This window comes from Coregonus clupeaformis, chromosome 21, assembly GCF_020615455.1.
Source record: "Coregonus clupeaformis isolate EN_2021a chromosome 21, ASM2061545v1, whole genome shotgun sequence".
Lineage (NCBI taxonomy): Eukaryota > Metazoa > Chordata > Actinopteri > Salmoniformes > Salmonidae > Coregonus > Coregonus clupeaformis.
In genome coordinates, this window is record NC_059212.1 from 78,190 (window position 1) to 90,755 (window position 12,566).

At 42.8% G+C, this 12,566-nt stretch overlaps 1 protein-coding gene across 6 annotated transcripts in view; it reads right to left on the reverse strand.

The window, feature by feature from the left end:
* The window catches only part of LOC123481595 (activating molecule in BECN1-regulated autophagy protein 1-like), an 82,325-nt gene extending 71,397 nt beyond the window's left edge, over window positions 1-10,928 (reverse strand). For 2 of the 6 annotated variants that reach the window (XM_045206135.1, XM_045206130.1), the window contains exons 1-7: window positions 9,770-10,928; window positions 9,593-9,651; window positions 9,298-9,481; window positions 7,900-8,072; window positions 7,664-7,730; window positions 6,057-7,579; window positions 3,088-3,174 (exon numbers count right to left, since the gene is read on the reverse strand). In XM_045206135.1, the coding sequence (XP_045062070.1) occupies window positions 3,088-3,174; window positions 6,057-7,579; window positions 7,664-7,730; window positions 7,900-8,072; window positions 9,298-9,481; window positions 9,593-9,651; window positions 9,770-9,901 (2,225 nt within the window). In that variant the 5' untranslated portion in view covers window positions 9,902-10,928. The remainder of the gene's footprint in view (window positions 1-3,087; window positions 3,175-6,056; window positions 7,580-7,663; window positions 7,731-7,899; window positions 8,073-9,297; window positions 9,482-9,592; window positions 9,652-9,769) is intronic. The other 4 variants (XM_045206133.1, XM_045206131.1, XM_045206132.1 and 1 more) reach the window with 4 other exon arrangements.
* Between the last annotated feature and the right edge of the window lie 1,638 nt (window positions 10,929-12,566).

Genomic DNA, 12,566 nt, shown 5'->3' on the forward strand with positions numbered 1-12,566 from the left:
AATGTGTTGGTTTGAGTAAACAAAGCTCAAGAATCAGAAGAGGTGAAGGAAGAGATATAGCCAAATCAGTAAAGTAAATATGTTAGTTTGTGCTGCTGACAGCAGATAAGGGGGTCTGGGACAGTCAATGTTGACACTCCACAAACATAAACAGATAGTCCATCCAAATGACATAACTAGTAGAAGATTGGGATTTTTTTACAAAACCAACACCCGTCCATGCAATTATCACAAGTCAAGTTGTGTGCACACCTCAGTCTAGCTTTCCCATTGATTGTATTACCAGGGCTCAAGGAGCTTGCAATACTTTGGTATTAAGATAATGTTTCTTGAAGTTATAGTGTACCCTGCTATGCCATCCCTGCATAGCTGTTCATGTCACAAATGAGTTAATCTGCCTGTACAATTATTTGAATAGGTGGAAAAACCTGAGTAAAAATAATCAAAAAGTTATTGCATGACATTCCATCATGTAACCAATATGCCCAGAGGGTCAGCAATTGGATTACAACGCAAAATACTGGATTGGAAATGAAAACGAGTACGTGAAAATAAATCAACACCTGGCAAGTATTAAAAGTGATACTAAATTGACTCTAAAAATTAGTTTGTCACATCTACCATCAATTCCACTGAAGCTTTATGAATCTGATGTGACAGACCTGTCAAACCTGTTCAAAATAGCCAAATTAAAGGAGTCAGGTTCCATTACAGGACAGCATCTTTTGATAACTGGATATCCTAGAAACTAAATCATAAATTTCTACTCTGGAGTTTAGAATGCACTGGGAAGAGATGGTGTTATTTTCTACAGAGTTTCCAATACTCCAGAGGTGAGAAGGAACAGCAGTGGCCATGTATATCTATGAGGTCTGCCCACGAGGAAACACTATCAAAGACACTGTCAAGCTCTGAAACAGGTTAACAGCAGAGATTATGAGAGTTTGGACACCATTTACTCTTAAATGTAGTTCTTTCCTGGCTGCAAGTCATACTGGCAAATTACAAATGACAAGGCACCTACAAAGCCCCACTGGCTTTCTAACAATGTTCAATGGAAATGATTTGTGTAATTCCCTAGAAAAGGCTTTCTAGGAACTGGCCATAAAAGGACCCATTTTCACTTCAGATACTTTAGCGGTCTCAATGCATTGTATTCGAGGGTTGCCAGCATGTAGGAACATTTTCATGGCCAGAACATAATGGGAAATGTTTCCATGTGGGAACTATTTGTAACTGTTACTCTTGCAGATAGGCCTAGGCTACATCTTACTCTTGAATGTTTGAGGATATTAAATGGAAGAGGAACTAGATTTGGATTTTCTAAGTAGAAAACCTTTAACGGATCCTTATATTCAGTCTGAATATGCCTTTCGGGAAACTCTGATTGTTGGTTGAGGACCTCTTTTTACTGAGGAATGTGGTTGTTTTTTTATGATTGTGTTTGGTGTTTTCTATGATCCTATGCTGCCTTGATTGTGTAAGTGTTTGTCGTGCATGGCTCCCTTGTAAAAGACACGTTGGTCTTAACAGGACTCCACCCTGCCTAAATAAAGTTTAAATAAATAAATAAATGTAAGTGAGAGAATAACGAAGTGTCGCCGCTATCCTCACCACTAGATAGGGTGTTAGGCCTTTAATATCACAGGTCAAAGAAAATGACGACAGAGTCAATTGTCAAGTGTCCACTCTCTCCCAAAGGTTGGTTGTACGGATCATTATGTCCCTGCCCTGGGTCACAAGTTGATTTTCAATATTGCACCTTGGTTCCTGAGCGGAGCAGCTCTGTCCCTAGATGTACGTGTTTTTACTGAGAGGACTAGGGCCTACTCTCCACCTCACAAGGTCACCACCTTGGAGGTCTGCTGGCAGTCAATCCCAGACACTAAATTCAGAACCACCAGGCTCAGAGCAGACCCGGTGTAATTCATCACTCTTCAGCAAGGCAGTATTAGAAAGGTAGGACACTCCGCTCAAAGGTCTAAGAAACATCACAACTTGTGTGGGCCTGCAATGTATAAAAATGTATTACCATGAAAAGACCATGTCCTAGCTCCATTTATATTTAATGACGACCAGGTCCAATTCCATTTATAACAGTGATAATGTATTTCAAAGAACTGCGTGCATTAGAAAAAGTCAATATATGCTACACGGCTAGCCAACTGGCAGATGTTAAGGGAAGTGACCTTTGACAATACTTAATGTAAGCATCATATGCTTGAGGCTGTACAGTCTAGTTTGTCTTACAGTATATAATGTTCAATGCTATCACATATTGTTGCCTGAGAACCACACAGAGACAAGTGTGCACAGGTTGATGAAATGGTAGTCTCGCGTAGCCATTCTTCCAAAAATGTTTTCACGCCTCCTTTGGAGTGCTGAAGAATTTTGTATTAGCCGAAACGGTTTGAATGGTCCGCTGGAATGGTCCCCCACGACTGTTGAAGGAGAGCTGCGTCTTAAGCTCCGCCCAAGCAAGGCATTTGATTGGTTTGACGTGTTGTGAAGCATCAGATTTAGACCAGGTCTCCACCCATTTTTAGCTAATTTAGGCCAGACTTCACCAGGCTTCCAGCCTGGTTCTCTACGCAGCTACTGAAATGATTATGTTTACAGTGGGAACATTTGTCATTTGTTTGCTGGCTTGTACGCACCTGTTAGAGCACTACACCGAGGTCCGAAGGGCCGAACTGAAAATGTTTTATATTTCTTTGCCATCAAAATTTGCCCAAAATGGTGCTCTATCCATTGTTTTTTGAATTGTCAATGCTCCTGACTGTCTCCCTTATGTTCGATGATTGATAGACAGACAGAGTGTAGAGGCTGTCTAAATGTAGGTCCAATATCATTTCTGCACAGTTTCGATTTGGTTTTAGTCATGTTATTTTATTTATTTTTACTCAAACCACCTGAGGGCGAATCTGTTTGAGACCCCCATTTATCGAAGTGGCAATTTACTGTTGGTCCTTGTAGTGTATGCTACATGCTAATCTAGTATGCTTGGTTGAAAAATGTTAATATTCTCATGAATTACATACTTCAAGTAAAACATCAATAACCCTGACCACTTGCCACAAGACTCACCTGGCAGGATCTGGATAAATAGGATGGTCCCGGGAGACAGATATGTCATATCGAGACTGCGACATATGAGATGACTCCAAAAGCCTCCTATGAAAGAGAAACAGAGCAAATGGCATGGTTAGATGTTCATATCCACTAAGGAAAACACCACAAACAAAGTTGTTGTACCCGTTGTTTAATGATCAGCCCAAATCATTTTCATATTCATTACCACCAACTAGTCTAAACCGCTTTCCAGTGAAAGAAAGGAGCCATTTCTGTGACTGATGCATCCAAACAATGTTTCTCTCCTATCTCGTTAATTTTCAGAGGTATAATTAAGAGAATGGATACCTCCACAATTAACACAAACACACCAGAGAACCTACATATCACGTGCTTCCTTTTGGGTGACAATCAACTCAGTTTTGAGTTTGGATGTTTCATAGAGAAAGACTGGCTTTAGGTTATGTTATTCAGGCCATTCATCTGAAACGTTTAAAATAGAGTCAGATTCCTGACAAAACAAACATATTGAAGTTGGCAGCGTCTTAAAGGTGACTATAGAGTGAAGCTCAGGGACGTGTGTGTGGCAAGGAGAGACACGACGTGACAATTTCAATCTTGAATTTGACATTTTAGGGCCCCATAAGACAATTGTTGTGTTCAAAACTTGTTTTAAAATAGCACATATGCAGTGCAGACTACTTCAAGTGATTGGCCAGCCAGCTAGCCCAACATTGTCAACATTAAAACCAGTTAGAATAATTTACAATGTGGCTGACATGCTAATGAGACTGAAAATGCAGTTCCCACCCTCCTGCCATAATCCTTACCTCAAAGTCACAAAACAACGTGCTCATTACTGTGAGGGCTACAATAGCCAAATTAATGGAATAACTCAAAGCATTCCCTTCCTTGAGATTCACATTTATCTACATCCTCGCTAGCCTGCTCATTGGATCATAGTCTTTTTAACCACCATTTTAGTTATTAAAAAGTCTCATTAAATTCCTAAGGGACATTCATTTGCCCATTATCGACAGCACATAAAGTAAAAAAATTATAGCGATATGAAATGTCACAGCCCTGTGTAACAACCCATTAAATTGGTCCAGTCTTTTACTGAACCGGGACTTTATTGCCATTTCTATACAGAGGATGGTGAGGCAACTAATAAAACAATGGCCTTTATACTTTAGTGGCTTTGGGGAAAGTTTGGTTAGCCAAAAATTGTTCAATTATAACTTTTTAAAAACGTATACCTCAACTGCTCTAGTCATTTGGGCTCAAAACAAGTCCGAAAATGTCTAAGAATAAAGTAGCCAACACCTCTCCTTGAAAAAGCATTTACTGCAATAAATAATAGAGCCTAATACAAGCCTAGGCCTATTCCTTTTGTTAAATCACTTTTAATATGCTATATCAATGCTTTGCCCAAAGAAGGTTGACTTCAGAATGTGGACACAAAAGAAAGAACCCATTGAACGCTTAAAGCAAGCCATTGTGCCCAAGTAGGCTCAACAACACAAAGTAGCCTAAAGCTCTAAAATCATTATTATAGTCACATAAAACCTTGAACATATTTCATTTAGGGTGACCTGCAGCTGTGAGTCTATGAGATAGACTGGAATCTAAATGAGACGTGAGCAAAACAGAGAACCAAACTTCAGTTTGGTCATTTGCTTTCCAGACGCTCCTTGTTGGTCTACAGATTTGACCCAATGCATTGGCCTTGTGTCAGACAACGTAGAGCAGCACTCTGGAGATGCTGGAGAGCTCTCCACGCACCAAGCCCCAACATTAGGCTAGATAATGAGGGGTTGGGCAGGAAGGGCAACTTCACATGGTTAAAGTTCACAACATTGCCCTTGAAACAGAGGCTAATTGCAACCTTCCAGGGCACAGGGGATGGATTGGGATTGAGGCGAGATGGGAAAATGAGAGAGGGGAAAAACAATGACCATGTGTGTTTTCAATGACTGTAGCTAAATGTTATGCAAATATTAGGATATTTCACTTTTTCCATTTCAGTTTTTCCTAGAATAGGCATTACTTTCTTGCCTGGCTACCCAAACTCTTTGCTCTAGCCAAATGCTACGCCACGCCCAAAGACATTAGTTTCTTCTCCGCAAGGAGTCTGGATCTGAGTGCCTTCCCGACGATTTGTAGAATGGAAATCCATTCTAGACCATCTGATTGGTCCCAGATACTGGGTTGGGCTAGAGCCAGAACACACGTGGGGTAAAGTGGCATTTTGAAAATCCGTCATTGTCTTTGAGACTCTGATTGGTTTTAGATTACCCAATCGCTGACGACTTTGTTTTGTACAACCCCCCTCATTTTGACGTCAGCACAAACGACTTCATTGATGGCAGTCTCAGACTGAGTTATGTAGCGAACAATAGAGCAGCGGAAGAATTCAGTTTGAGTCGTCAGGCAAATTACCTTCTAAGCCTATGTAAAATAGATGTCATCCTTTTGTTCTGTAGCTGCCATTGGTCAAGCAGACATGTTGTGCAGAGCCCATCATATCCTCCTACTTTGTGGGAATACAAATAACATGGCTTGCTCTTTAAATTGATGTGTTCACAGCAAATACCTATGCTAATTCCATAACCAATCTAACTATGCCTATTCTAGAAACTAGTAAGTTGTCGATGGTAGTTGCCACAGGAGAGGCTGAGCTGTCCTGGCAATCATCTCTAAATATCTAGTCAGTACCATACTGCCACCAAGTGGAAACCTGAGGAGCAACACGGAGACAGCCCTGCTTCTACAGGTCCATCACAAATTCGCTTGTCTCCGCCCTTTGTGTTGAATGTTGCATCTTGCCTCCATCTGATCCTGCCTCAAAGTCAGAGTTCAGCCATCAGGCCATTCATGCTACTTCCAGCATATTGGAAAAAACTATGCATCAATAAAAAAAATTCATTTAACAGATTGCACAAAATATAGATAACACAGAACTTAACACCCGATTCTCTCACCTTCTCAGGTAATCGTCATCGGGGCTTTCGTCAGGCATTTCTTGGTTTAAGGCCTCTTGTGGTACATTCACTGCTGGACTTGGACTTGCAGACTGTCTGTAAACCCTCTCCCACTGGCCTGTCTCCTGGTTATACACCAACCCCACCGCCTGTTCTCTCTGTGGGCTGGGTGTTCCCCGGTGAGGGAAGGCCGTGTCCCCTCCAGGTTCATCAGCACTGGGCTGTGTCTGTGCCGACTGTCTCCTGTCAGAGGACTGGCGCTCCTGTAGCACAGTCTGCCTCATTGTGTGAAAGGCAGGGTTGGGGCTTGGGGGCTGCCATGAGGGGCTCCCCTCCTCTTGTGATGGGGTCTGGCCGGTGCGCTCCCAGCGCTGCGTACCTTGGTTAAACGTGAACAGGTTGTGGCAGACCCTGCAGCGGTTCATATGGCCGCGGGAGGGACCAGAACCACCATCGCTGCTGTCGGGGGGCTGATAATGAGGGGTGACAGGTCGCTCAGAGTCTATGTTATTATTGAGCATCTCCCGCGTCTGTTGCTCTTGGCTGCCCTCTCCACCAGCACCACCTGACTGCTCCATTTCCTGCATGCGATCATACTCCATGAAGTAGCGATTCAAGTTGCACTGCAGCACGTTACGGATAGAGGTGGGGCTGTTGCTCCCTCCCTCCCCAAGAGAGTGGTGTCCACTACTAGTGCTGGGTCCATCTACAGAGCTGTTTCCACTGGTGTGGGGGCTCACTACTGTTGAGGGAAAGCTTCCTCCCTCTGTGGCAGAGGTGTAGACAGGCGACTGAAAGGAGCCCTCCTGCTGCCTCAGCACAGACAGCAGACTGACAGAGGACGCACTAGTCCTGGGTGGAGATACCCCAACACCTCCACTACGCTCAGGCCGCATGTTGAGCATGCTGCCCATCCAGTCTGCCCCCGCCAGTCGCCCAGAACACTCCCGGCCTGGCTGCTGGTGGCCCTGGGCCTGGTTGGTTATAAGGCCTGGGATGCTGCGCTGGCCAGGGCCTGAAGATGGAGTGCGTAAAGAGTGTCCTCTAGCACTGCCGTACACACTGCTGAAGGCAGAGGGCCGGTGTGAGGAGCGAGGCTCAGATGGCTGCCGGGGCTCAGTGCGAGCAGAGGAGAAGGTGGAGGCATGGGACTGGGCCTCCAGGCTCTCAGGGTCAGAGGGGTCCTCTCCAGTTGGTGAAGGGGCTCGGGTGGCAGAGCACCGACTGCAGAAGCAAACCATACCAAAGTGTTGCACACAACCCTGGTAGGGGGGTCGGGAACGATTACGCAGGGCGGAATAACGTCCAGAGGGAAGACGAGGAGAGTCAGCAGCACTATCGGCAGCGGGCGCGGGAGGATGCTGCTCCTCAGACTGTGAGCCTGAGTTCCTCGACGACAGGATGTGCAGGAAGTTGTGGAGAATGGGGGTACGGCGGACCGGTTGGGACTGTAGGAAGGATCGATGGCGAAAGTGGGGCATCTCCACGCTATCCATGGGAACCTCAGAATCATCATCACTCTGCTGACAAGCACACAACAGGAACACAATGTTCTTGATATGATGTAACTGACCTTAAATAATGTAAAGTATTAGACAGAGTCTCACCTGTTGGTTCGAGGGATTCACTATAGCGGTCAACAGGTAATGACCCAGTGGGTCAAACCTCACCAGTCTGCAACAGAGCATTCGCATGTGTCATTATCTATATTTTGCTATAAATACATTTTGAGATTATCTGACTGTTTCCAAATTCAGATTTTGCAGCAAAGTTTCTACAAGTCAACTAATCGAACACTGTGGAAATTATAGGGAGATCGAGAAGGTTGAGCTTTCTGTCAGACCTGACTCTCTCTGTCTCGCTGGCAGTCTTGACCAGGGCAAATGGCTCCCTCCTACTCCAGTCCCAGAAGTGAACCTCATTGTTTGTTGCTATGAGAAGGAGCTGGGCAGTAGGGTGAAAGGCCAGGGAGGCAATGGCCGCATTGCTCTCAGTGAACCAGCTCTCACTGCCACCCTTGGAATCAGTGGGGCCACACAATGTACAAAAGAAGAAGATTACTGTCAATATTATGCACATGCACAAAAACCCAGATTGTCATATCATCAAACTATTTTTAAGCGAGTGCAAGGAAATCGATTGGTAAAGAGTAAAACTTGTGATGACGCAAGAGAGTACATGGTTACCTACACCAGCACCACACACAGAGATAGTTGGAGATAACCCGTTTTTGCATGGACACTGCCATAGAGCCCCACAATGGAGGTGTCATAGTACCCATTGGAACCATTTCCCTGTTTGACCTCTAGGTTTTATGGGTATTATGACTCATACTGTGGTACTCTATAGAGGGCTTCCACCATTTTAAAGTAGTCAACTGGGTGGGGATTTCTATGGGTTGGGAGGGATCAGCCAATGATCAGAGCATTGGCTTCTTCTTCAAATTGGGTTGCCTGGTTTATAAATGGCTTTAAGCTGTATCACCGCCACAATAAATTAATGACAATATTTGGTTCAGGACTCCTGCACTGCAGGTGGCGGTAAAACACCAATATAAGCTGTATGCATTTTTCAAACGCAAAAAAATAAGAAAATTGACTACTTTAAAATAGAGATGGCCTCACTGGCGCTACCCGTGAAGATGGGACAGATAAACATTTAGAATCTCAATTAGTTTTGCTAAACTCCTCGCGTCCTCTCCTTTGTCCTGCTTTTGAAAAAGTTCAAAGGTAATCGAGGAGCGGAGGCGAGGAGAGGAAACAAATGAGCTTGTGTGAAATGAGACTCCCCACTCCATAAGGCAAATTACATTTACAGGGATGGAATCACAAAATAAATGTGTAAAGTGATAAAAACAAATATAACTAGTTGTGCAAGACATTTTATAGATAATAAGAATAAGAAATAATAAGTGGCGTATTCTTATTAAATGTGTGCATAAATGTGTGCATGCTTTTCTCCTTCGAGAAAACAACAGCTGATTCAAAGGGGGTGTGGCAGATTTTAAAACACTTCCGCTCTAGCCGCTGAGTGGAATACTCTTGTGCATCAAGGTAGTGCGCAAACTCTTCCATTCGCCTACTAATTAATTGACACCGTCCTCAACCACTTATCGGTTTGCAGGTCACGGAGGAGAGGAGGAGTCGAGGAGAATCTCCCAAAGATGAGTCATCTAATGAAGTCTATGGTGGCACATGTAGTCCCTGGGGTTCCTTTGCATGAGAAGATGACAGCCACTCACATGCAGGTCCCAGATGCGAACCTCTCCATCCAGACATCCCGAAGCCACCAAACCAGGGATGGTAGGGTGAAAGGTCAGACACCAAGGAGTGCGGCGATGGCCCAATAGAGAGTGAACACACTTCCCTGTCTTAACCTCTGTGATATAAATGTTGTGGTTGACATGAGTTGAGGCCATTAAGGTCCTATATGAAAGGAAAACATTAACAGTTAACATACAATCTTCCAGTCTTGGTGTCTTTCTACGTCCTCCAGACAAAAAATGTATACAACATTTTAAGGGACGTCATTCTGACCTGTCCGGGCTAAAAGCCAACAGGAAGGTAGAACGAGGGTTGTCCGGCAACTCCACTTTCTGAGGAAAATCAAATAAAAAGAGAACATCAAAAAAGTCCCCACTCATTTCAGTTAAACTTGTTACATTGCACAATTTCCATGATTGCCATCCATGCCTCACCAAGGATGCTCCTTACCTGACTCTGCCATTTCATCCGCCGGGTCTTCTCTTCAACAAGCTGCTGCAGGAGGCGCTCGGAGCCAAGGCCACGGGCCCCACGCTCCCGGGCAGATAAGATCTGCACCGAATTCTTTGGGTAGACAGTCATCTCAAAGATCAGGCCTTCCTCCCTCTCCTTCACACTGGTGTTTGTTGGTCTCAGTCACCAAAGGGTCTAAGCAAAGGCCATATGAAAGTGTGTCTGTGGCCAGCCTGTAGTCTAGAGGGGAGTCTAGCTTGTAGTCTACACCTTTACATGGCATAATGAAATCCAGCTGTTGATGACAGAACCATGTTTGTAGCTAAGTAGCTAACTAAATTGTATTTATGTATTATTAGTTACCTTATCACTGCAGTTGTCATTTGTTAACAGCCATGAGCTGCTGATGACAATGTTGCCATTGGTGGCATGAATAATGAAAATCTGTTGGTTTTACAGAATTAACGTTACAACATAACATAACGTTAATGGCAAAACAACTGGTGGTGTGGGTTCAGACATTAAAACTGAAACACAGAGAAACAAAACGAAAACAGGCTGTCATGAAACTTTGAAATGCTAGTTAACTACCTGTCTCCTAACTCCAGATTATAAAACCAGATAATGTCATTTAACCCAACAAATGTGGGCCATTACTGGAAGACGAAGATAGTATCGCCAATATAACAGGTTAAAGTTGTTAGTTGAAAAATCTCTGACGACATTTTGTACAGCCAGGCCTGTAACTACCAGTATACTATTTTGGGTTAAATCACATTATCTTGTGTTACAATCTATAACTACCGGTCTCCCAATAAACTAGCTAGCTAACATGCCAGCGTTTGTCCAACTCAAGCAAGAACTAGCGTTGACAACCAACCCCAACAAGGCATTGCATTGGCCTAACTAGCTAACATTAGCGATACTCGACCATGTCCCTACCTTTTCCCACCGCTTCGGTTGGATTTTCTCGTCGACTTAGCTATTTACATATATTCGACTTTTACTAGCACCTGAAACTGTCTCATATAATGATGTTTTATTTTCTCCGATGTTTTTATATTGTGTTGACCGACTGTGGTTAGCAAGCTAGCAGTGTAGCTAGGCTAGCTATTAGCTATGTTCTTCAAAACATTAGCCAGCTGGCCAGACCAGACCTGCCACAGCTCATCAGGCATTACTAGTTGAACACAGGAACATAGGTGGGCGCCACAAAACCGGGAGCTTTTTTTGCAGTTCAATAAATATCTAGTTTACAAAGGGTAACTTTTGCTTTAAAGTAAGCAATGTATTGTTCATCTACATTTATCGCTATTTCTAAATGTTTTACAGAAAACATGTATACATAGAGGTTCATGATTATACAACGTAGACTTTTCCAAACTGGGTCTGAGCCATAGGATCCAGGTCCTCGTCCAAACGGTTTAATACACAATAATGGACCTTATGGTTGTCATATATGGTATAATGGTTAATAAAAAGCTTTCATCTCAAAGATAACAAGTTTTCTACTAAAACACTGGATGCTGATCAAGCATAACCTTTTGGCCGCTTCACAGTTTGGGTTGATTTTATTTGTCAGTAAAAAAAATACATAGATACACAAAGATTTGTAAAAGTGACCGGGACTGCACAATAAAGTCGGGGACTTATTTCCATTGTGGTCCCTATTTTTTAAAACATAAATACATATACAATTACATAGATACAGACAAATTACCGAGATAGAGACGAAAAAATGCTCAACCTCCACATGAGTATTTGGGGGGAGTTTAAGTACAATTCTTACAAGCTTGTTTGGCTGGTAGCTTTATCTAGACGTTTGGGGATGCTGGTGAACCATCATGATGTGCAGGCATAATCAAAGTGACACTGGACTAGCTAGGTTTCCATCCAATTGGCGACAGATTTTCATGCGAATATTCTAAAATCTTCATAAAAACAATATGCCATTTCAGAGTTTCCTTTAGGAAATTTTAGCGCAGGACAACATGATAGGGAAGATTTATATATACCGGACCTCCATATGCATTCAGATCCGACCTGGCGCAGCCAGCGCCATCAATAAACAAGGGGATATTGGGCAAATGAGCTACATTACGTGTCGTTAAAAACAGCCTATAACAAATGACAAAAATACTATTCCTTGTGTTTCGATGTGTAGCATATGCAAAACTTTATAGCCTATTTTTTATTGTTTTGTAGGCTACTTTCCTAAAACAATAATTGTCCACCTCACGGTTCAGCTGTAAGAGATTTGAGCACTACATGTATCACCGCATTGCATGCATAGCTCTATAGGCTTACGTGTCCACTGTATGATATTAACATTTTAATAAATATACACTACCAGTCAAAAGTTTGGACACATCTACTCATTCAAGGATTTTTCTTTATTTTTACTATTTTTTACATTGTGGAATAATAGTGAAGATATCAAAACTATGAAATAACACATATGGAATCATGTAGTAACCAAAAAAGTATTAAACAAATCAAAATATATGTTATATTTGAGATTCTTCAAATAGCCACCCTTTGCCTTGATGACAGCTTTGCACACTCTTGCCATTCTCTCAACCAGCTTCATGAGGTAGTCACCTGGAATGTATTTCAATTAACTGGTGTGCCTTCTTAAAAGTTAATTTGTGGAATTTCTTTCCTTCTTAATGCGTTTGAGCCAATCAGTTGTGTTGTGACAAGAAGGGGGGGTATACAGAAGATAGCCCTATTTGGTAAAAGACCGAGTCCATATTATGGCAAGAACAGCTCAAATAAGCAAAGAGAAATCACA